The 25,066-nt window shown below is 41.2% G+C and overlaps 1 protein-coding gene and 1 long non-coding RNA gene across 4 annotated transcripts in view; one reads left to right on the top strand and one right to left on the bottom strand.

Moving 5' to 3' along the window:
• The window catches only part of LOC128897305 (uncharacterized), a 48,677-nt gene extending 36,898 nt beyond the window's left edge, over nucleotides 1–11,779 (top strand). For all 3 annotated transcript variants that reach the window (XR_008462315.1, XR_008462317.1, XR_008462316.1), the window contains 2 exons: nucleotides 6,691–6,820; nucleotides 11,142–11,779. This is a non-coding gene — a long non-coding RNA (uncharacterized LOC128897305). The remainder of the gene's footprint in view (nucleotides 1–6,690; nucleotides 6,821–11,141) is intronic.
• Nucleotides 11,780–12,100: 321 nt separating this feature from the next.
• Nucleotides 12,101–25,066, bottom strand: part of PACRG (parkin coregulated) — a 221,252-nt gene continuing 208,286 nt past the window's right edge. Inside the window, exon 6 of the mRNA XM_009898923.2 lies at nucleotides 12,101–12,822. Within this exon, the coding sequence (XP_009897225.1) occupies nucleotides 12,662–12,822 (161 nt within the window). The 3' untranslated portion in view covers nucleotides 12,101–12,661. The remainder of the gene's footprint in view (nucleotides 12,823–25,066) is intronic.

The raw sequence follows: 25,066 nt of genomic DNA, 5'->3' as shown, positions 1-25,066 counted from the left end.
TATGCACTTAGTATCTTTCCAGCTCTGTGGTGTCCCACACTAGAAGCTCAGGATCCTGAAGGAGTGGGTAGGCAACTCCAACAATATTGTCTGAGATGGAGATATAGTGGATACACCCTCCGCTTAAAACAGAAAAACCACAACAAATTTTGCCTCCTCACTTCACCTGTGTGGACCTGTGTCAAACTAACACAGGGGATACTTATTTTTCTTTTCTCTTTAGTTAATTTCATTTTCCTCCTTCTTCTGTCCCTTGACCTTCTCACCTTCTGCTGCACTTCTCTTCCCATCCACTACTGGAATCTTCCTTCTTCTCCCAGAATATTTGATCCTTTTCTTCTTAGATTCTATTCCGCTTTCCTCTTAACAGAGCAAAAACGAGAAGTTTTGATGTTGAGTGCTTCCTCACATATTCTCATTGCCTCATCATCTCTTCTCTGGAAACCTTCATTTTTCCTGCTTGCACTGGGCTCTGTCCCTGCTCAGAGGCATTTCTGGACACATGCTGCTGTGCTGAGTTAAACACTACAGAGAGAAGAAGAGGAAACAAGCTGGGACCAGGTGGCCAGATCTAAGCAACATTTGCCTGGAGAGCAGTTTATTTCTGCTGCCTCTCCACAGCCTGGTAGGAAGACTTTGGCATCATTTTTCAGGACATTTTTGCCCAGCTGCAGGTTATCTTGGATGCACCCCTTGAAATAACAGCTGTATATTTCTTTCAGCACTATGGAGTTGTCCATGGGAGGACTTTCCACCTGGAGCCCAAACTGGCCATCAGACAGGGAGACAAAGCTTAGCATACAGGGTCCATATACCAGCTGCCTCCTCAGCAGCACTTCCTGCTGTTTCTTTAGTCTGGCATCCAAAAAGCTGCCATAATTATTGACTCAGGCAGCAGCAGTAAATCATCATTTAGCTCAAGGAGAACATGATCAAAAATCATATAAACATAGGACTGAGCTAAAAAAATGACTGTGAGCAAGTAGGAAGGCTAGATCTGCTTTTCTGTTCACAGCTATAAATCAGGGTTTGTGAGGCAGTGGAGACAGCAAGGCAGGATAGGTGAGAGAAGAGGGCTCTGTCTTTTGCCCTCAAAGGGTAGGTTACATCTTCCTGGAAGAAGAGAAGCCATGGACAAAAGAACCCAGAGAAAACAGGCTGGGACCCAACATCTGGCCATAAGGCAAAGATTACAGCAGGGTTTCCACTGTAGGCTGAAGTCTCATTTGCTTGGCAGCATAATGTCCGCATCTGTACAGCATACCACTCCAGCACATCCCATCCTGCAATACACAAAAATATTGTGAGCTGGGTTCCTGTAGGGGTTTTTAAAGTTGGGAGCTGACCTGTTAATCTTGTTCAAGAGAAACTGTTTTTCCAGCTGAGGACACTAGGAAGTTTTGGCAGAAACAGATGTACCAGTTGGGAAGGGGCAAACAGGAATTTGCTCCTGGAGAAAGGAGGCTCCATCTCCCTGCCTGTGCAATGGATGATCATGTATGTGTGTGTCCCCAGCTTTGCTGAGGTGTCCTGCAGCATTCCCAGTATCACAGATGCAAGGTTACAGGCAAGTTAGTTTCAGCTCGGTTCAGGTTTAATTTATCTGGGTTTTTTCTTCCTATTTATGCTATTTGAATTGGGGTTTATAGAAGAAAAGAAGTAAGGCATAAACATACAGTTGACATCTCCCTGTTATATTCAGGTTTAAAGGCCATCACCTATTTCAGAACAAACAGCTGCTAACAGAAAGTTTGGGTTCTCCCCCACAATTTAACTTCATTCACAAATTCCACATTTACTTGTGATGTAAAGCAGGATGACCCCAGCATGCTGTACACCCCACCTCACAGCCCTTCCCTGTGGTTAGGACAGCACAACCCTGACCATCCTTATTCCCCGGGGGTGCAGTCTCTGCCCCACTCTCTTCTCAGACACCCTGAGGCATGAACCATGCCTGGTTTTTTAAGTTATTTTTCTTCTCTCCCTCAAGCACAGCATCAGTGTGGGCAGCCTGAAGAGTTCATTTGGGCATCACATTCTGCAGGCGAGAGGGGTTGTTCCAGGCAGGTAGAGGGGAGGTCCCAAAAGGCAGCCCCTGGCACCACATACAGCAGGACAGCCAGGCGTCTGCAGAGCCTGCAATGCAAACCCTGCCTAGAGGCTTTTACAGCATTGAATTTATTGCGCTTTTACTGGGCATTTATTGAAATAAGTGAAAAGGCATAAAGTTCACAGTAAAACCCAAAATACCTTTCACAGCAAATTTCACAGTTCTTATTATTGTCTGATAGAGGCAGTTTTGTGTAACTTCCTAAACAAATAGATCATATCACCAATTTTAACCTTGGTGAGCAAGGTGCATGCTACTTTCATATCAAATCAGAACATGACACGAGACAGATTTTCAGCCTCCTGCCATTTTCTGTAGAAAGTAATTTGATAGAAAAATGCAGGTTAAGAGCTAATGAGTAAAACACTAACAGTGTGCAAACCAAAGTGCCACAGAGAAGCCAACTGAAATGACCCCACAGCTGTAAGATGAAGATGTGGTTACATTTAAATATGGTCCTTCTACAGTGCTGCTTGGGGTAGAATTAAAATTACCCAGGAATAAAAACAAAACATGCAATGTACTACATAGCAGCAATGTAAATTTAAGGTAAGCTCAAGGGCTAGTTCCTGCTCTCCTTTTTCATATGAATAGTCCCTTTTACTTCATTAGGAACAATCTGAAGGCTAAGATGAGCAATATTTAGCCAAAATTGCTGCTGTGTGCAGCTACAGCAAGTTGTGTACATACTGAACTAAAACCAGAGCAGTCACAGAGCATTGCTTCCCCATTTTGCTCTCAGTGAGACCAAGAAGCAAAGAGGTCTGGCACCACAATGGCACCAGCAGTTGCTTGGGCAAGTGACTGGATTTCACCCTTTGCTCAGACACATGTTCTGTGTGACTTCAGTTTGCTCAGATAAAAGCAGAAACAGCAACACTTCCTGACCACGTGGCAGCACTTTGGGTTTCAGCTGGCTGTCCCCAGGGAGCTGCTGACCCCCAGGAAGAAGGCTCTGTGGTGGTCCACTGTGCCAGCTGTACTGCTACACCACATCCACAAAGAGTAAAAGAGAAAGTGGGGTTCTGCTGAGCATTAGAAATGAGCGGTCGCAGCTCTTCCCCAGTCTCCTTATATTTGCAATGTATACATCCTTCCTGTTCCTGGCTGGAGCAAAGATAGTCAAGAGAAGCAGCTGAAAAAAATATCACTGTGTTCAGATGCTTCCTTTGCTGCCTCCTCCTCCCAACTGGTAAGTCCAGCACATGCCAACTGCTGGCTGCATTTCTCATCTGTGGCCACCATCTGTCATGGCAGGAAGGAAGCAGATGTGCAGAGACTTTGGCAGATCAGTGCACACTGGGCACAGTGAGAGTCTGCTTTTGCCAGAAACCAGTTGGTGCATGCTGCAGGACTGGGGTCAACAGGTGGCTGACCACAACAAGAACTGTGCACAGCTGGGCAAAGCGGTCGCTAAATCCCTCTGCTGCTGCTAGGAAAGGGTCCTTTCACTGACCTCCTTGGAAACCATGGCTTTGTGGGCATCTTGCACCCCTGATTAACAAGCCCAACCCCAGACTGGGGCTAGGGCTCAGTTTGTTTCACCTGACCCCCATGCAAGTTCCCAGACATTTCTGCATTTCACCTGCCCTTTGAGGTTTATTTCATAATAGTTATGAAGGAGTAGTCGCTTCCCCAAGTCCTCAGGATGGTTGGTGTATGAGTCCACATGGACCAGGCTGCCCAAGAGGATAAGCCCTGTGGCTTCACAGGAGAGAGGGACCAACATCATGAGATGTCTCAGGCAAAGTAAATAGAACTGCACTGTATATGTAAGAAAAACATCTAAATTTTCATAACAAACCTGAAACTGAAAATTAAAAACTAGTTTGTACAACTGCATTCTATTGATCAAATGAGAGAAAAAAAAGCCAGGAGTGAGGGCTGTGGGGAAACCAAACACACACAACACACCATCCATCTTCATCGCCCAAACATAAATGTAACAATATGGGAGACACAAAAAGACAGTCCAGCACTATGCTCTAGTGAAAAATAACAAAGCTAGAGATATTTGTGGGCATGGAGGGAAGCTGTTGAGCATAGGCAATGCAATCATCTGCTAGATGAGCTGAAAAATGCTTGAGGAATAAATGCTTTAAAACACCCACTGAAACCAGAGGAAACCCAGAGATTTTTAAGGAGAAAAAACAACCATTGATAACATGTCTGAAGGAAGACTGCAGGGTTTGCAACTGCCCAATTTTTCTCCTGTATGTGGTACCCAAATTACCTTTTAATTAGTAACTGCTATAACAGCCCACAAAACCCAACCCTGCCCTATGCCAGTAACAAAATTATTGAAAATTATAGAAAAGGATCATTGAGTTTGTTTAGAAAGCCATTACCAGCTCCAAGTAGCAGGATCCATCCCTTAGAAAAGGTCAAAGCACTGTCACACAGGGTGTTATATACATGCAGGGTTTAAAAGCAAACGGTCAGAACTTAGTAGTTTAAATTTCTTTTCTGTGATAAGGATTTATTTTTTTCCCTTCTACTGATAAGGGGAAAAACCTTATTAATGAGGCCTCAGTGGTAGTTACACTGCAGCTGCTGTACTGCGAGAGATGTACACTTTTCCCAAGGAGGGTTTAACTGCTTTGTAGATCCATAAAGATATTTCACAGAGAAAGCTTTATTCAATTGGAGCTCTTAAACCTCCTTTGTGAAATGTTGTGGTATTTTGTGAGATATGTGGCCTTTGCTATGCACGTGATACTGGTAGGTTTCTAGGCATGCAAGTTCAAGGGCTTTATTTTCCATATAATTTTTCAATCAGTTAAGCTTGCTGGTGGGACTACACACACTTCAGAAAGGAAGGAAAAGAAAAATAACCACTAACTGTCTGCTTTCTGCAGAAGTAGCTGGATTTGCTGCTGTTGTCTTCACAGAGCTGCTTGGATGCTGGTTTTGGTGGCTTGCAGGTTTACAGCCCTGGAATGTTTCTGGTGGGTTTTTCCTCCTCCGTTACAAACATTCTTGTGATGCGGGGGATTCCTATCGAAGCTGCCATCACCCTCGTAACGCAAATCATTCCCCTGCTTTTGAATACAGACAGCTGCTGAGCTACAGAAAACATCAATCTGCAGCTACAGAATTCTTCACAGAGGTTTTTTCCTAATGTCGCATTTCTACATGCTTGTACACCCAGCCCTTATGGAGGAGTGAACAAAAGGCCTTTTAAAAGCAGTCTTTCAGAATGCTCCAATTGTGCCCTTAATTGCATCAAAGTACACGTGGGCCCAGCTCTATGCAGACATAGTTTTAGCTGTAGGTTGATTTCAAGCAAGCCTCAAATTTTATACCAAAGCATTGCATAAAAGCAGGCACGGGAGTAATAATGCATAGCAAGCAATAATTGGATGCAAGAAGTTTAGAGCAGATGTTCCCTTCACTTTGATTCTTGAGGCAGTACAGCAGCAATTTCTTCCTTTGTAACAGACATAAATGATTTAGTGTTAATAAAGTTTCAGCCATGAAGTTCTTCCAGTGAATAGCTGATGAATAAAACCCACATTGTGAAATGTCGGCCTGAACAAGGGCTCCCAAGTATTCCCCCTCCCCACACAGATCACATTTTGAAAGAGATCTGGGTTTTATCCTTGGTCTTACAGAAGTGGATTTAAAGCACTATTTCTGCTAGGGTTTTTTGTTTGGTTGGTTAGGTTTTTGTTGGTTTGTTGTTGTTCTCTCAGAAAATGTACTTGCTTGCCAAAGAGGTGGGGAATTGCAGACAACCTACCTCAAAGTTTCTCACCTGCTGTGTGCCCTGAAATAGGCATATGCCAGCCCTGGGGCAACCATCATTTTCATCACCCCCTAAAGGAGAAGTAGGGAAGAGCTTTTGCAAGGTTGTGCTGCTGGCCAGAAGGAGCCAGGCTCAGCTCCATGCTTTCAGCTGATATCCTAGCTACAACAGTCCACCAACACAGGACATTGCTGTAGGCAAGATGGGCAGAAATAGTAGCACCTGGTACTCTTTAGAGCATGCACCCCCTCCCTACCAGCAGTAGCATCAGCAGCTCCAAGCTGCTCCAAGCAGATAGCAAGGAAGGGGGGAAAGTTTCAGGCTGCCCCAAATCACAATGCTGGGGCACCTGTCTGGCCCTTTGCGTGAGCAGACCCTAGAAAGGCTTTGCCATCAAAAATATAGAAAACTTTCAGCTGCAGCTAATCAGGCAGTAGCTAGAAGGACAAATGGTGGTCCAGAGAGGTAGGAATTTGTGATGTACAGCCACAGAAGCCCAAAAAGCTTGACAAATGCAGCCTCTTGGCATTCATGAGCCAGGAGCTTCCCACCATTTGCTCTCAATCCCGTGCCCCAGCTGCAGCTTAGCTGGTGCTTTTCCCTCAATACACCACAGCACTATGCAGGAGGAGAAACAAGGAGGGCTTTTTCCAAAATTTTTTTCCTCAGCTATTGCCCAGGGAGCCACTCTAGGGTGAAAAAGATGTAAGTTCCCCAAAACTTGCATTTTCCCAAACATAAACTGCAAAGTAAAAGCCTTTGCTGGAATAGTTGGTCCCTCCTGGTCTCTTCTCATCAGCTATACCTCTACTTGCCCACATCTCTCTTTCAGCTCAGAAAAGTACTGCAGGGACGTAAGAGAAGCAGGAAGTGAGACCATGAAGAAAATAATGGGACTAATGCTTGAGATAGAGATGGCGAGATACCAGGATATCATTCCTTGCTTCTGGGGCTGGCATTAGGTAAGCTGAGCTGCTTTTCCGTAATTGGTCCTTAGGGAAGGGCTTAGAAATTATACCCAGAAAACAGAAATTGAAACTTGATACAGAGTCAGATGGATCACACTAAAGGCAGGCTTCCCAATTAAGGCAGTAGTGTGCAACATGAGGTAGTTGCTTTAGGTCAGACATCAATTTTTTCTAGCCTATATCCAGTGAACCTCACCATCCAACACTGCTGTACCTCTTGTGGGCAGGATGTACTTGTGTGGAGCCTTCCTCGAGCTTCCCAGTGTTTTTAAAGGACTTTGCCCACAAGGTTTCTTTGATCACTTTACCCATATCAGAGAGCAATGTGATTTCTTGTGAGGTCAGCATGACTCCATGAAAGGCATAGAGCTACAGTGATTATGGATGCTAGTGACTGCAACATCTACATCTGCACATGAATATGCTGTATACCACCAAAAGCATCCATGCATTTATCTGCAGTCCCATTAAATATGGTAAATATTATGTCAATGCATTTAATCCACTCTCACCAAGGCAGAGCAAGGAGGCTGGGATTTAACTTTTCTTCCCACATATGTACAGAACCAGGATTAGTTCCCATTTTGTCCTTTCACTCCATGCCCTCAACAGCCAGGGTCAGCAAACCACAACAGAGACAAGAGTTGCAGAGTGCTCCAGCACACAAGGGTGCCCACGGGGCCAGCAGCAGCAGAGAGGGTGCCATCCCAAAAATGGCCCTAGACACACCAGCACAGTTGTGGCCTGCACTTCCTCCCCCAGCAAAGTGCCCATTCTTCTGTAGCCTGAGGATTTTGCTCTATATGAGGGACACTGTTGGCAACAACTCTGAGCAGCTGTCCCTTTTCCTTCTCTTTCAGCTGCAGGAAAGGGACTGGAGCACATGCCTGCCTTGCCAGCACTAACGCAGGGTGGCCGTCATTAGGTGCTTCTGTGAAAAGAGAAGTGCAGGGTGATCAGCTCTTGGCATGCTGATCCTGAGTGACACTACACAGTCCTGTGCACTCACCGCTCCCAGCATAGAGAGCGCAGGGATTTAGAAATCAGTGTTTTGCAAGGGCTGTGCAGTTCTTTAGCTGCCCAACTCACTCCTGAGCGCTAGTGGAAAAATTCAGTCTTTGTCGATTTGGGGAATAAACACCCAAGCTGGCATCACAAAAGGGACATTCAACACAGCTGACTCCCAGCTTTGCAAAAAGCATATTCTTTCCTCCCTGAGGCTGTAGATTGTCACCCCTAATATCAGCAGAAGGCATCCACTGCCCCAGACATGCTGGGAGACCCTCTGGACATGCTGCCCTATGGAGGTGAGAGCTCTCAGCAAGAACCCCCCCAGACATACCGAGCCTGTATTCAGGAGGCAAGAACAAGCAGAGCTAAGGTACGCCCCGCCACACACGCTCCCCTTCCCTCCCCTCACGCGCCGGAAGGATTATGGGGCCAATAGAGGGAACTTCTTGTCCTGCCAGGGCATGAACCTTCTTCTCCCAGTCTCCAGGAGGCACAAAGCAGCTCCGAGCTGTTGCAAGCAGACAGGCTTTGTGGAGAGTTCCCGCAAACATCACTGCTTTTATTTAAAGCAGAAAACACAGGATGTTACAGATGAGTGGAAAAATGTGAACTGCCCCATTGCCTACAGAGCCCTTCAGACTGGAGAATGCTTTTCTGGAAGTCAGAGGGTCTCCAGACAGGATTAGGAAAGCACATAGTGTCTGCTTTAGCTTTTTATTTTTGCCCTGCTTGGCTGCAGTTACACCACTCTGCAAGCCACACAGAAACAGTTCCCCAGCTAGGGTCCTGTACCTTCCCTCCCACTTACAGCTTCCCATAGCCCTTTCATATTTAACTCCTGGGAAGTCTTTTTCAAAGTTCTTTTGTCAGCTCCATCTCTTTGAAACACTGGAAAGCTACCAGCAAGAAGCCTGGCTCCAACTCCCCACCACCAGTGCTGGCAGCAGCTTGCCCAGTCTTCTGCCAGGCTCTGCCCCTCCACAGGAGCCCACAGGCAGCCTTGGCCAAAGCTGGACAGGAGCCACGGCCACCTCTGCCCTTTCTCAGCTTCACATGGACAAGTTGTTCCATTCAGTAGTTCAACAGCTTGTACAGCAACTGCTTTATAGCACCACTAGCATTCATACAGTGCCAGAGTCCCCAAAACTCTGATGCTGGCTAGAGAGTTTCCTTACGAAGATTTGGGGAGAAATCACTGAAAAGATCTCATTTTGTTTCCATTTTGATCATCATACAAGGCAAAGAATGCCACAGGTGGATTTTCTTTTCCCCCTAATGTTAGCTAAACAACCACCAGCCAACCTATCAAGATAAACTGGAGAAATCTCAGACATTTAGTCTCAGACCACTAGCACTTAAGACTTACTTAAGCATCCACAGGGTCCTTTACTGATGCAACTTACCTTGCAGTGGCTGGAGAGCTAGAAAGCCACAGACGTGAGCAAGATGTAAATCACATAAATTCTGCAAAACCAAGTCATCTTCAGTGCTGCTGTACTTAATTTATACTCCTTGAAACACCTGCCCCAGAATGCCTTTTAATTGACTGTAACTAGAAACTTTTGATTGGCTCACCCCCAGTGTCAGTGATCACAGGATGAGCTGGTGAAAAGAGATGTAGTTACCATTTCTGAACTGCAATTCCATTTCTTGCACATAGTAAAATAGCTGAGGAATGCATTGAATGACATAGTGTTACTTATATGCTTGAGCACCTGGGTCCTTGATCTTGTGCTTTATAAAGTGCTCTAAGCTGTGCTGTGATTGCCTATAAATATGCTGCTGATCATGCTTAAAGGGACACTGTCAAGGTTGGCAGGCCTACAGTTTGACTTAGTAAAATGAATCTTAAAATAGTTTTATTCTCAGTGTTCCTAAATTACCAACCTGTAGTTTTTAACATGCTTCTTTTCATCAGTCCAGATCCTAGGATTAAAAGGGTTTTTGGAGGAATGTTCATTTTTAAAGCAATGGCCCAGGCATAGAAATAGTGTAATAGAGGCTAATGGTCTCATCCCACACATGCAAGTAAAAGCACTTCCCTATAAATGCTATTTTTGCTGATGTGAATGGGTATGACCTCTATGCCCTTATGATTTGCACAAAGGTCACCCCTTGTTGAAGCAATATCTTGTGAGAGAAATCTTCAAGCAAGAGCACAAAGCTGAGGGGATCAGGTCTGGGCAAGTCTGCAGCTGCACAATGTGCCTATTTTCCATGGTGGACTCTTTGTCAGTTGTAGCCTTATGCTGGTGGAGGCAATGGGGAGGGGGTGCAAAAAAGTCAGGCAACAGAGTTACAAACATGATGAAGAGCTTGCAGCTTCATCCCATCCTCAGTAGTGCTGCTAGGATGCATAGGGTTGATGGGATGAGGAAACGCCAGGGATGAGAGCCCTTTCTGTGCTGCCCCTTCTGTGCACTGCTCTGTGGCTGGAGCCCAGCAGTGGGGGAACTGAAGCCGACTATTAAGGAGTTTTTTTTTTATCTCAGGCAAAAAGCAGTACTGGGCTTTCTCTTAAGGATAGAACATAAATAGCTAAGGAGTGAAAGGTGGCCTGGGATTGTTCCTTATGTGAAGAACCCAATTTGTTTCTTGAGCTGAATAACTCAAGCTCCTTCAAGCAGCAGCCCTCCAGCACACTGTACTCCTGGGAAACCTGCAATGCCACAGTAATCAAACCCAGAGGTGTCAGTAAATGAAAAAATATGGCTCACTGCTGCCAGGGATGATGCAGGGGACAGATCTGCTGAGGAAAAACTGAGGGAGAGACTGTAAGTGAAGGCTGAGCTGATAGTGCCATGGTGGCTGTACAGAAAGGCATTTTTGGAGGAGGAGATGTGGCCTTAGCCCCCCCTGGAGTATTCTGCCTAACTCTGTGCTGCAAGGTTTGAAGACAAAGCCTTGAGTTTCCCTAGACATGGGCTTACAGCCAGGCTTCACCTTGTTTTATGACCCAGAGGTGGAAGATTTACAGACACCTTAGATGTGAGGCAGTGTACTGGATGTATTCATCCATCAGTGGTGTGTGTTAGTCACAGTATAGACACTGCCTAAACTCTAGGGACTTGAAGGAAGTCCTGCAACACACAAAAGAAAACTTAGGAAGAACCAAACTCCAAATAGTAAAGGAAGGTCTCTGGAGGTTGGGAAAAAGGCATACCTTCGGTGGCCTAAACTGGGGACAGGTGAGCACTTACGGCCAGTGGCATCACTTTATGCTGCAGTTTCTCAGAGAGGCAAGAAGATTAAAAATATTCCTCAACTTTTTTTTTTTTCTTTTTTTTTTTTTTCCCAGTTACAGGAAAGAGAAGAAAGTAAAAGGAAAAAAAATCCTCAGGGTGAAGATTCTACAAAGCAGAAAAAGGCAAGTCTAATGTCAGTCTAATGACAGATCCGGCTCAAAGTTACAGCAGGTGGGAGGGTACTCCCCAATTTGCAGTACATACCCAAGAGAACAGGGCAGCACAGGGCATGTGTCTCTTGCACAGGCAAGCCTTATAGGGTGTGAAAATGGATGTGGATAAGCACTTGGAAAAAGTCTCATGCATCTAACACCCAAAAGTTCATTTGGAACTTTAATGCTTGAAGACAAACACTTGAAGTGCAACTTGCATATATTTTAAGAGCTTCTAGAAGCAAGAATAAAAGTGAGATGAGACCAAAATCTGTACTTTAAAAACTCCCATGCTTTTTAGAGAAAGCCTGATTTGGTTTGAGCTGACTCAATGTTTTTAAATGGTTGTCCTGCATAATGGTAAAACTTCCTTTAGTTTGTGTATGTTTATTCCACAGAAATACTGAAAAAACAATAAAGCCAATCTCAACAGCTGTCTTAAATCCACGATTGTTGCAGTTCTGTGTTGTGACTCTGCAGAGAGAAACTAATGGAGTAGGAAATAGTAAGGGATTCCTGTAGCAATTGTTACACTGTTTGTACACATATATACCATCATAAAAGAATAAATATGAAAGAATTAAAAATAATATAAAATGAAACCAGAAAAGCAATAGCAACCTTGCAGTGTGAAAAGTATCTAATGCCCTTAAAAATATAATCTGTATATTCAGTGTTTATCCAGCTGAACAGTGTCATTAGGGACTAATACACTGTGGGTGCTGTATCTTCTACCTCATTTATTGGCTTTTTTTTTTCTGGGCTTCATTTTTCAAGACTTTGGTTGTGCCTGATGTTTGCCAAGAGGAACGTGAAAGTTCCATGAAAAGGTAAACACCTGGAAAACCAAGATCAGGAGTGTGTAAGAAACACGAATTAATTTAATGACAATGCTTTATAATGGACAATGTAATTTTTCCTGCTGAACTGGGCATATACATTCAACAGTTTTATTGTATGTCAGTACACATTATTCAGCACAGCTGCCACAGAGACATCACTGAACTGGTGTTTCTCTTCCATGACAAACACCTATTAAGCAGTCAGCATAAACTCTTCTTGTTACAGCTTCTGACATCACCCTCAAGGCAAGTGGACACAGAACGGCAATTGCTGTATTGCGTATGAAAATCATAGTTTTATTGTCTATACAGCTGAAGGTTTAACTCAGATTCTTGCTCGAGTCAGCTCTGTTATAAAGGAGTGATTCTTTCCGAGAACAAACAAGCACAGTACACCATTGTAATCAAAGAAACAGGCACTATTTATGCATTGGAAAGCTTTGTTCACAACAGTGCTGACACTCTAATGCCCCAGAAGCCACTATTTTAGCAGCTGTAGAGAAAAAAGCATGACTAACAAGATACCATACAGAGTCAGATACAGTTTTTGAAGAACACAAATGGAATTATCTCATTTGATACAACTCAGTTTAATATGCACGACTGGTAAGTAGGGATCATGTATTTAATGTTTATATAAGCAATTTCTCCACCGTAGCGTTCAAAGGCTTCCAGTGTCTCTTGAATCAGATCTCCAATATTTTCACGCTTCCACTGGCTGTAGTCTATTCCATCACCTGAATTAACTGGTTAATAAAACAAACAAAAGAATTTCATTAAATTTACTGTTACACTGTGAATAATGACATGGAGAATTAAAATTGCTGGTCAGTCACTGTGCTTCTATGAGAAACTCTGTTCTGTGAGACAAAACAGCTGAATTGAAAACAGGGTGGTTTTGGTATCTCTTTAAGGCTCCACACAGGCTCTGACTTCCAATGCCTTCAAAATTTATGTACACATTACTTCAGTGTCTAAGTGAAAATCCTAATAAAAATACAGAAAACACATTCTCTTATAAAATGAAGACAGACTCTTTCTTATACAGTTAATCTCTTAGGACCATTATTTCTTTGTTTCTAACATTGCTTATTTAGGACAAAATTCTACTGCCAGATGCACAAACACTTATCTATAGAACGTGACTCAAAATAGACTTGTGCTGCTTTGAAATCTCAAATAGGTATTGTTTCAGGATTGTTCCATATTAGGCATCATATTCACACACTTATCTTGTTTCTGATAGAGGGGATGTCTTGTGGCCTTAAAATAGATATTTGGAGCATGACATGGCACTCACTGAATTTCTGCTCTCTGAAAAGTATGTAAAATTTAGTCAATGTCAAAAGGACAAATTATTGCAGCCATGCAGCATTATTCTTTATGCTTTCTCGAACATGGACTAGTAAGGGTGACATATATTCATACACACAGAGCATAATGCTTTAAAAAAAAACCCACACAACAATGCGAACAATTTTGACATCAAAAAATGCAAAAGCAAGAAATAACTTCATCTGCAATAATGCTAAGAGATTTTAAGGAGATAAATATATTTAATATATTTCATTTTGGTTTAGAACAATATTCTTATCATGGATGTGTTCCAAGGCATACATCAAAGTTACTTCGGTGGGAGCATAAAAGTACTCAGATCAGATGTGTTGTAACGGTCAAGTGGAGCTACTGTCACTGCTGTAGGGTAATGCACACACAATATCAGTCAGTGGACTCCAGGCAGTGGTGGCAATGTGCCCACAACATGCATCTAACATCTGAAATGATGTTGCTTGCCTGTGGGCACCGTCTGACAGCCAGTAAAGAACACATTTGCCAAAACAATGCTTCTCAGGTAGTGTCTGCCTTTAACATTAGAAACATGTTGCACACAAGCACAAAAGGAGACTTTGCTTCTACTGCTGCCTCCTCATCCCCCGGCCAGTGGGGTGTAGATGTACAACTGCACCTATCCTTATAGCCTCTCCTTGGCCCAACAATCTGGATTTAAAGTTTGTGACTTTGTTACTAGTAAAGACTGAAGAACCACGGTCATGAAGAGCTGCTGAACATGTGCAAAAATCACCCTTTTGCTGAATTTTCCCATAAAATATCTGATTGTTCTCCAAGTTAACTATGTATGTAGCAGTTTTTCAGACTCCTTACACATGTATGTCACTGCATTTAAATGTCACAACATTTACAGAAATACAGATGTAACATTCAAGTGCTGGGCTTCTGAGAGGAAAGACAGTAACTGTTTTGGTGGTTATTACTTTTAAGCACATAAATACTTTCCTATGTATTAACCACTTATTTCACTAACATGAGAAGCCAGGGTTGCAATATCAAAATTTACTACAATGAATTTACTGTAATATTAGAAATAATAGATTATGAGAGCCCATTGAAAACACAGAAGTAATAAATAAAAGGGTTAGCTTATACCAAATACTAATGCAGCAATAAAAAGACATCACAACTGAGTGCAATTTAGACAGAACATGGTTTACTCTTGCCAGTAACAACTGTGCCTCATCACTTGTGTTGCATATGCGCTGCCAGCACTCCCCAGAACACCTAGAGGTATTTCTGATTGCACCAGTCTGAAGCAAAGGAAACCCTGAACCTTGACCTAAGTCTTGGCAAATACGCAAAGGAATTACTGACTTTCCAACCATTTGTCTATTATCTGTAATTTTAAGCCTACACACATGCTCTGCTAATGAGCTTACACAGCTTTCATTGTTCTTTCAAATAAGCAGTGAAAAAAATGAGTTCTCTGGAAGTAATGGTGATACATTACTAAGCAAGTTTGTAGAAGGCCAATGAAACATCACGAAGCTTGTAGAGCAGAGGTATTTTCTTAAATCCCATGTAACAGTCTTCATTATAGAGCGTAGTCCACACAGTAAATGACGCTTTAGTATCATAATATCAACCAGGGTTGGAAGGGACCTCAAGGATCATCTAGTTCCAACCCCCCTGCCATGGGCAGGGACACCCCACACTAGATCAGGCTGGCCAGAGCCTCATCCAGCCTGGTCTTAAACACCTCCAGGGACACGGCCTCAACCACCTCCCTGGACAACTCATTCCAGGGCTTCACCACTCTCATGGTGAAGAACTTCCTCCTCATGTCCATCCTGAATCTCCCCACCTCTAGCCCACCTTTACATGCTTTGATTAAAATATGCCTAAGAGAATGAGGCAATGATAAAGGAAACAGCCTGCAAGGGAAGACTGAATGTGTGAAGTGCAAACCGTCACTACTTTTTTTTTTCCTGCAGACCATCTGTGCTGTATAAAAGTTTGTATCCTCAAGATAGCCATAAGTCACATTAATGTCATGACAGAGGCTACATTCAACAGTATCAGGAAGGTTATGTCAGCATTGAGGTCACCTGGTAAGTACCAAAATAGGCATCCTATGCAGTTATAGGAATTAACAAATCTTTCAGACAAAGAAAGATAATCATGAACTCAACAGGACAACATCCACTAAATGAATGAGTCAGAAAGGTCAGCCCAGTTCACCTAAGGGTAAATAGCTCATCATAATAACCATTAGTTATCAAAACTAAAAAGAAAAAAAAAAGGAAAAAAAAAAAAGGGGAAAAAAAAAGGCTGCTGAAGTACAGCAGTCTCAGCCTGCCCTTTTCTGGTTTGCTCTGCTTCCAAGTTAGTTTGCATGAGAAGCCAACTTTGTCAGACACAAAAATATTGCATATGTAAAGTGTGAACATGGATCTGATTCAAGCTCTTTATGAAGCTCTCCTTTGTGAGGGAGAATAAATCAACATGAAAATGCTGGGAAGCACGTCTGTCATATCTTTGTCTCAAAGTGAAATGTCTGGCAAATTCAGCATGCACTGAGAACTCTTTTCACAGCAAATGTTATTTCTGTGTTTAGAAGAAACACATTGAAGCGATACTAACAGATGTAAAGGATTACAAATAGGAGAAGATTTCACTTACTTTACTGGATCAAAAAGTTAGCTACCAGTCTCCTAAATCATGCATTAAGGTTTTGCACCTGTGGAGACCTGTGTTAACTGATGAAATCACGCAGCACATGAAATCCAGGAGTGGCATGCCCTGCCCTGCCGTCAGCAATGCTGATGCCCTCTGCTGTAGCCAAGAACACCCTGCTCAGACCCTCAGGGACTAAACTCAACATTTGGCAAGGAACGGAGGAGGATTTGAATTTTGCTTTAAAACATGGTTTGTATTTGCGTCTAGACATGCTTCTATTCATGATTCAGGATATTAAAAATATATAAAATATAAATCTAATGTTACTTGTATCCTATGTAATTTAATTTACCATTTTTACTAGGGTAATGCCACATATATAAAATTGTATTGCATTAAAGAAGGATGAGCAAGTTTCTCTCAGTGTATAAGAGCCTGATAGGGTGGTTTTGAAGTCTTGGAGTGGATGAGAAAGGTAAACAAACCTTTAAAGCTCAGTCAGATCAATCCTTATTTCAGGACATTTGTTAGCCTCTGAACATGTCTGAGATCTTCTTTAATTTTATTAGATTTCATTTCAAGGCAGGCCAGGTCTCAGACAGAGGGTTTTTTAATTCTCTGAATATGTCAGAGTAGGTCTCTGTAAATATCTCACAGATACCAGAGCTCCGTCCTAGTAGTGGCTGTTCCCAAGATTCTGCTTCAAGGAAATAACAAAGTACAACCATAATGTTCATATACCTGCTGTTGTAGGAACATCATAGATCTTGGGATATTACAATTGTCCCAGATGTTAAATATTAGAGGAATGCTTAGTGTTGGAGGACAGAATAATACTTAAAAGAGATTTCTGAAGACACTATAAGGGAAGCCCCATGTTCTCAGCTTAAGTAACATTTTAAATCAAACTGTAGCTTAAAGGGCATTCTTTTATTTTTTACTGATGTACATTTGAGAGTATATATACCCACATATATTTCAATTTGTGGCTCCTAGCAGAAATTTTGCAACTACTATTAGTTAAAACCAAAAAACCTCTTCTATGATGGGATTTTTATTTTTTTACACACGAATAAATCTCTTTGGAAAGATACACACCATTCCTCCCTTTTTTAATCTGGAGAAGCAGAGATAATGAAAGGTAAAGTGACTTGCTCCAATTCATGGATGCAATCAGTCAGATATCATGAGTTTTGACTTTATATTGTAGATGATGAAAGTGCTGTTTATGGTAAAACACAGCTATGGTAAAGATAATTTTTAAGCTGCTCAGTTCATCCTTGTCACACCAACAGATATTCTCAGCAATTAAAATGATTGCAGTAATCCAACATGCTAACCACTTAACTGAATAAGATTTTTACTTCAGAAAGTCAACAGTGACGGGATTGTAGAGTGCAGATATTTCTCAGTGCAGAATTGTATTTCTACATAAAAGCCCACCACAGAATAATATACAGTTAAGCAATAAAACCTGAGATTAAAATATTTTGTGGACAATTTCAGGACTTTATTCCTTATAGGAGTCAGCATCAGTACCAAGAAATAAATGGAAGCTGATTTCAGATATAGCTTGACGTGCATGTGGGTCAGGGTTCACATCATGTAAGTTCACTGCTCAAGTACAGTTCAGACCTTAATTAATTTTTCAAAGTCCTCTTGTTAGGATTAGTTTAATTGCCATTTAAAAAATGTTGGTTTCCTGACAAGAGTGGAAATGAAAGCCCCTGATGAGTCAATGAGGTGGGAGGGAGGATGGCTCCTTTGCATCACTCCTTTCACTGTGACTCAGAAATTGTCAGCTCCAGGAAGGATGAGGTAGTTTGGTCCCCCTGTTCATTTAATTGAAAGTTTGTCCAAAGTCACAGGCTAAGCCTCCTGTCTGCTAAGAAACACAGGGATGCTCCAGTGAAGGAAGAGCCATGAGGAAGTTATGACTTTTGGTTGTTAGTAGCCCAGATAGAAAACCTCATGTTCCATTCTTGAAAGCTCAGAGCAATGTGAACACCAGTTTTACATGATTCTCAGAACATCTGGATTATGTTCATGCAAAAGTGAAAACTGGCCTCATGTAGGCTGCTCCCAAAGCAAGAGCATTGGAAAGAGGAACTCATAGATTAATGTATGTGGAAAGAACATCTGGAACTATCTGGTCCAAGTGCCTGCTTCACTTTCAAAGTTAGCTCAGGTTGCTCAGGGTGAAATACCTGAAGCTGCTCAGTATAGAGTAATCACAGAATAGAAATGATGCAGAGATCCCCTTGAGCTGGTAGAGCTTTTAATCAGGTGTTTCAAATGTGATGAAGGGAGGCACTGCTTAAATATTAAAACATAGCTGGTGAAGGAGAATTTGATAAAGTTACAAGCTTCATAGGGAGAATTATTACCTGTTTTGATACCAAAAAAACCCCTAACCTGCATATATAACATGGCTTTTGGAAGCTTAATCATATACTGAAGAAAGAGGCACAGGTTTGGCTGAAAAATGAACAAAATTTCATTAACACCCTGACTTGAAACTATGAAAACATAATGTAAGAAAATTTAATACTTCTATTACAAAGGCCTTTAAAACTCTAAAAAGAAAAGCACTGATATACTTCAAGGAGTCCAAATTTTGAGTATGCACAGACTTGGTTTTTGACACTCTCAACATCTATGAGTTCCTTGTCTATTGCTTTCCTTGGCTCTTCCTTCTATTTACAGTCCTACAGTTGCAGAAGAATGTTTTAATCCAAGAAGAAAGCATGCATGCTTGGAATTAAAAAAACAAACCAAACCAAAAACCCCAAAATGAATACAGAGACATTTCTGGTTGACATAGATCTTAGAAAAAAACCCCAATCTTATACTCTTGATATAAATGAGTCAGGTAGTATTGAGGTTTTCTTCATTTTCATTGAAGACATGCCGCTTTAGCGTAAAATGGCTTCTTTCTGTAGTTATCTTCCATATGCAGCTAACTTTCATTTATTTCATCAATTTGTATGATTCAAAAATGTGAGTGCTGTTACTATAAATAATTTTCAGAAAGTCAACAATTCAAGAAGTGGAGGAAGTGCCCTGATTGGGAACGAAACATTTGACTAACTTACAATGTTTTACTAATGATGTAAGCCTACTAGGGATAGCTGTAAGTACTTTGAAATGGCTACAAGTATTAAAAAAAAAAAATCAAAACAACAAACAAACAAGCAAAAAAAGAGAAGCAACTGAAAACGAGCCAAGAGAGCAGCTGTTACCACAGTTTTCCATTTCCAGGAAATGATAGCAATATCAGATGTAATCCATTCTAAGCCCAGACTTTTTTTTTTTTTTAATAGAAGTACAAAAATGAAAATTAAATCACAGGTTTTGTAACAAATTATACTAGCAAATATATTTAGGAGAATTTTATTGCTCTGGGTTTATTTCCTGTGTAAGTATTTAAATATCATCAGTGAATTTAGACTTTGAAAGCTGCCTGTGTTTGTACTACTGATCAATACCAAAGAAAGCAGAAATAAATACTCTTAGAATAGAATAGAATAGAATAAAATTAACCAGGTTGGAAGAGACCTTCGAGATCATCGTGTCCAACCTATCATCCAACACCACCTAATCAACTAAACCATACAACCAAGCATCCTGTCAAGCCTCGCCCTGAACACCCCCAGCGACGGCGACCCCACCACCTCCTCAGGCAGCCCATTCCAGTGGGCAATCACTCTCTCTGTGTAAAACTTCCTCCTAACCTCCAGCCTAAACCTCCCCTGATGCAGCCTGAGACTGTGTCCTCTTGTTCTGGTACTGGTTGCCTGGGAGAAGAGACCAACCTCCGCCTCACTACAACCCCCCTTCAGGTAGTTGTAGAGAGCAATAAGGTCACCCCTGAGTCTCCTCTTCTCCAGACTAAGCAACCCCAGCTCCCTCAGCCTCTCCTCATAGGGCTTGTGCTCCAAGCCCCTCACCAACCTTGTTGCCCTTTTCTGGACACGCTCCAGCAAGTCAACATCTTTCCTAAACTGAGGGGCCCAGAACTAGACACAGTACTCAAGGTGCGGCCTAACCACATAGATAAACAGCGTGTTCAGCTGGGGAACAGAAAAAGGAGTCTGAGATCTCTGTGCCCTTTATATACTGTTTACTGTTGCAAAAGAATACATTAGGTCACAAATAAAGTGCAACAAGAGGCGGACCACTTATGTGATGCTGATGTTCTCCCTCTTGTTTTGGATGTGTATAAGCTAGTGCAGACTAAATATGGGGTTTTTTGGCTGGAGATCTTTTTTTGAGTGTGCAAAATTTGCATATCTTTGCTGGACTGATGTGAAATACGTTTGCTTGTCACACCAATCTCTCATCCAAATATAGCGCAATTAATGCAAAAATAATTAGAACCATGGAAAAACATTTTTTTTGTGTGTACGTGGAGTAAACAATTTATTTTTTTTAGAGCAATACAAAGTGACACAGCCAAAAGCCCCAAAATGCTGCAAGATCACTGACTTCAGTGTGAAAAGCAATTCTGCAACAGCCAAATTTTAATATTGAGTTAATTCATTCTTAACCTCTATATCATTGATAATCCATCCTCTTTCTCCCCCAGGAAGACTTTCACTTAAGTAACCAAAATACTTTTGAGGGAAAGCCCCAGGTTTTATTTTACAAGAAAAAAAATATCATTAATTAATTACTTTGTGTTAATAACTGTTGGTGTGTTTGCACATCTGCCACATACTAATGGAATTTGTTCTGTTTAAATTCAGTATTTAAAATTATTACCATTTATGGACCCTATTTGGTGTAGCTTGCCCATCAAGCATTTCATTGACAACTAGATGAATTCAATGACTGCTTTCATAACTTTGTGACAGGAGAGTGAGCCCTTTATTATCATTGGAATGCAACCATACAAAACTAGAATTGCAGAATCATAGAATGAGTTGGGTTGGAAGGGAACTCAGAAGGTCATCTAGTCCAACCCCCCCTGCAGAGGCAGGGGTGTCCCAGCAGGGACACGTCAGGTTGCTCAGAGCCTTGTTCAGCCTGACCATGAATATCTCCTGGGATGGGGCCTCACAAGGGGCTGGAGTACATCTGCTATGAGGACAGGCTGAGGGAGCTGGGGTTGTTCAGCCTGGAGAAAAGAAGGCTCTGGGGAGACCTTATAGCAGCCTTCCAGTACCTGAAGGGGGCCTACAAGAAGGATGAAGAGGGACTGTTTACAAATGCCTGTGGTGATAGGACAAGGGGCAATGGTTTTAAATTAGAGAAGAGGATCTCCTTAGATTGAATGTTAGGAACAAGTTCTTTACCATGAGGGTGATGTAACACTGGAACAGGTTGCCCAGGGAGGTCAATATATTTAATATTTCCCATAAAAAATATGGGAGCATTTTGTTAGAGGTGTCTGTAAGCTACAGGATATGCCTGATGTCAGTTTTCTAATTTTTCTGTTCCCTACTTAAGTGAAATAAGCAAGAACCCAAAGTCAGCTGAGCAGTGACTTGAGAAGGGACAAGGAAATGAAAGCTCTGAATGACTGTGTGATCGACCTACCACAGACTGTGTGGATTTGCCAAGATTTCTTTCATTGGTATGGTATAAGGATAGAAATTATGCAGTTTAAAGGGCAAATGGCACTGAAACTAGAATGTACAATTTATCCTCAGGCTAGACAGAAGATCAGGTTATCTCATTCTGGTGCATTTTGGAAATTTTCTTTTTTTAATGCATATTTTTTAAAGTAAATTGAGGAATCTCATTATTGTTTCTTTCTGATTTTTTTTTTTCTCAGTTGGATTAATGCATATGTGAAATAAAAAAAGAAAGACAAATTACCTGCCCAGTATATGAACTGGCCTTCTTTTTATGAGCATAGGAAGGACATAAACCCAAATACTTATCAAAAGCTAGCCATTTTACATGAAAAAAAGTGAAATAAAAGCTTTCCAAGCAATCTGAAAAAAAAACCACCAACCAAACAACTAATTTTTAAGCATCTAAAATGTATTATAATGTACATTCTTTACTTACAATAGTATGAAAGACTTAAAAAAGAAAGAAAATTATGTCCCCTAGGTGTGGTGCTTCTGCAGATTCACAGCTTTGGAATTGTGAAAGCTGAAGCCTTTTGAAAGCAATATGCCACAGGAAGACTGATTTTTAATTAATTTATTTTTTAAAGCTTTGGTAATCTCTCACAGAGCAGTCTGTTATTTATCCTTTTCAGCATTTTCCCTGCATTAAATGTGAAGAAAGGTAAGTTAATAAGGGAAACTATTTCATTAGTGAATATAACTGGAAAACACACTTCTTGTCTAAATTACACCTCTACCTTTTGTTGCTCAAATATTAAGAAAGCAAGAGGTTCAGCAGCCTCCACTTTACTGTGCTGAATGTCTGAGATCTCACGTGAAAGCCAGTTTAATAAAGCAAGCTGCAATGCTTTAGGAAATACAGTTATGTGGGAACAAGCCAGCATCTGAGGCTATAGAAACATCTATCAGTTCAGTCTGCTGAAGCGATGCTTCAAAGTGCTGTATATCGATATGCATAGAAGACACTCCTGTATTCTGTGGCACACAGTTTAGTGAAGATTTACCACTAGCGTGAGACTAAACAAAAGAAAGTAGAGCATGTGGTCATCCCAAATAATCACTGCATCTTTTTGTGTCCTTTTAGATTGTTTAGTAAGCTGAAGGAAGAGAGATTTGACGAATGGGAATAAGAAAGCTCTCCAGTATAGCTTACTGAGTTCTTCAAATCTTGTTCTGACCTAGGATAATTTTCAAAATGTAATTGAAAATGTTGGCACTTAAATACCTTCCTCTAGAGAACCCTTTAGCACTTTTTACTGATACTAAATGAACTGAGGAATATTTCTCTGAGTATGTATTTCTTGTGAGGTAATCCATGAAAGGGATATTGGTTGGTGGCATGCTGTGAAAGTGTACAATGCATCTCAATGGTTACTAAAAGTCAAGCACCTCAGGTACAACTGCTTAGTTGTCTATCTTGCCATGAAGACCGCAGGGATGCAAATAATGGAGCATGCTGATACTTGTGTGCTCCTAAATTGCCTGCTATTTTCATTTGTATGAGAAGAATCACTTTGCTGAGTTTGAGAAACAACCCAGAAAGAAACTGAACTGCAACAGCAGTTGACAGTAGAAAAAAACCCCTATTTGTAACACCGGTGGGTATGTGCAAAACAGAAGATCACAGAATGTTAGGGGCTGGAAGGGACAATGAAAGATTATCCAACCCCTGTTCCAGAGCAGGATCACCTCTACCAGATCTCACAGGAATGCAGTCTTGAATGTCTCTAGACAGGGAGACTCCACAACTCCCGCCCCAGGCAGCCCGTTCCAGTGTTCCCTCGCAAAGAAAAAAAATTTCCTCATGTTTACATGGAATTTCCTATGCCTCATCTTCCACCCATTGCTCCTTGTCCTGTCATTGGGCTCCACTGAGAAGAGCCTGGCCTTCCGGCCCTTCTTGTGGATGGGCATCACATTGGCCAGCTTCCAGTCATCTGGGACCTCTCCAGTGAGCCAGGACTGTTGAAAAATCATGGAGAGCAGCTTGGCCAGCTCATCTGCAGCCACATCGCCTTTAAAACTACAACAGCCACTATAGGTATCATAGACTCTAGATTGTGGGGTTTTTTAAGTGTAGTCCTAACTTTTTCACCAAGGAATTGTACTATTAAGTTACTAAAATGCAAGCATTTCATTGATGCCTAAATAAAATTCTTCATAACACAGAAGTAATTGCACACAACAGGTGTGTATAAAAACAACAGGATGGGAAATGGTTAGTACCTTTCTTTTTTTTTGAGATTAAACTGCTATTCACATATATTTTAAAAGAAGATAATTAAAAAATATATTAAAAACATGTTTCTTATCATGTTTTAACATTTTTGTTCATTAAGAAAATGCTATTATTCCAGTAAAAAAATGTTAACATAGACTCTTTTCTTCCATTCCAGATAGTGTTTTTCTGGGGAAAAAAAAATAATCAAAGGACCTAGTAATAGGAAAAAAAGAAGTAAAAGAGTATTTTAAAGAGTATTTTTCTGATTGGTAGTGTCCATGATATAATTTAACTGTTGGCATGCATGAGTGTAGCAGCAAAAAATGATGCTGTTTCTTAACATTGTTTATATCTGAAAAATGACAGTCATCCACAAGCAAATGATCTCTTAAAGCCACAGTTTTTACACATTTACTAAAAACAACCCCTTTAAGCTCATATATTCTGGGACTATGCATAGAAGGAAAAATGTATTTTCTGTGCAAACAGGATATGCTAATTTACCATGCTCAGCAGGGTAAATTAGACCCTGGGTAATACCTTTAGGATACTTGTATGAGTGCCTTGCAGCAGAAAACGACCAACTGCTAGCAAGGCAGCACTTAGAGTTTAGTTTGTAATACTTTTCTTAATACTTTTTCACATCGTTACAGAAACAGTGAAAGTGAGCAGCATTAAAGCTTGAAAAACAGTATTTCCTTCTCACATGAATTTGCATTTGTTTGTCCTAAACTGCTGCAAATATCATGTAACCATAAGCTTATAGTAGTCTGCTAGTTACAGCAAGTTCATCTCCCTTAGTAGTGGTGATTTGAATTTTGATATCCTGTAACTTGTTATTCTCCAGCCAACCTGGCATTATAAGGCAAAAATGACCACTTGCATTCTCAAACTTGAAGCTAAAGCAAGCTACATTTTTAAATTGCAACCTTAATTTTTTGTTTATAACTCAGTCATTTTACAGCCTTTCCATTCCTGACAAGCCTACAACTGTTCAATTTCAGAAGACAGCTCACGCACACGCACACATGTCAGGACAGGGAGGAAGAGGCAAGAGAAGTAAGTGACATGGCAGGAAAACAGTTAAATAGCTTGGCAGAGCACAAGGTGTTTGAAGATTTGTAAATTTGCATTTTCATGTATTATAATGAAGAACAAAAGCAAAAAGCTGTCAAGAAAATACTTCCCTGGCAACTTAAATATGCTTTCTTACAC

Source organism: Dryobates pubescens, chromosome 6 (assembly GCF_014839835.1).
Source record: "Dryobates pubescens isolate bDryPub1 chromosome 6, bDryPub1.pri, whole genome shotgun sequence".
NCBI classification, from domain to species: Eukaryota; Metazoa; Chordata; class Aves; order Piciformes; family Picidae; genus Dryobates; species Dryobates pubescens.
Note: the sequence above shows the minus strand (reverse complement) of the source record. Positions and strands in the feature narration are given on the sequence as shown.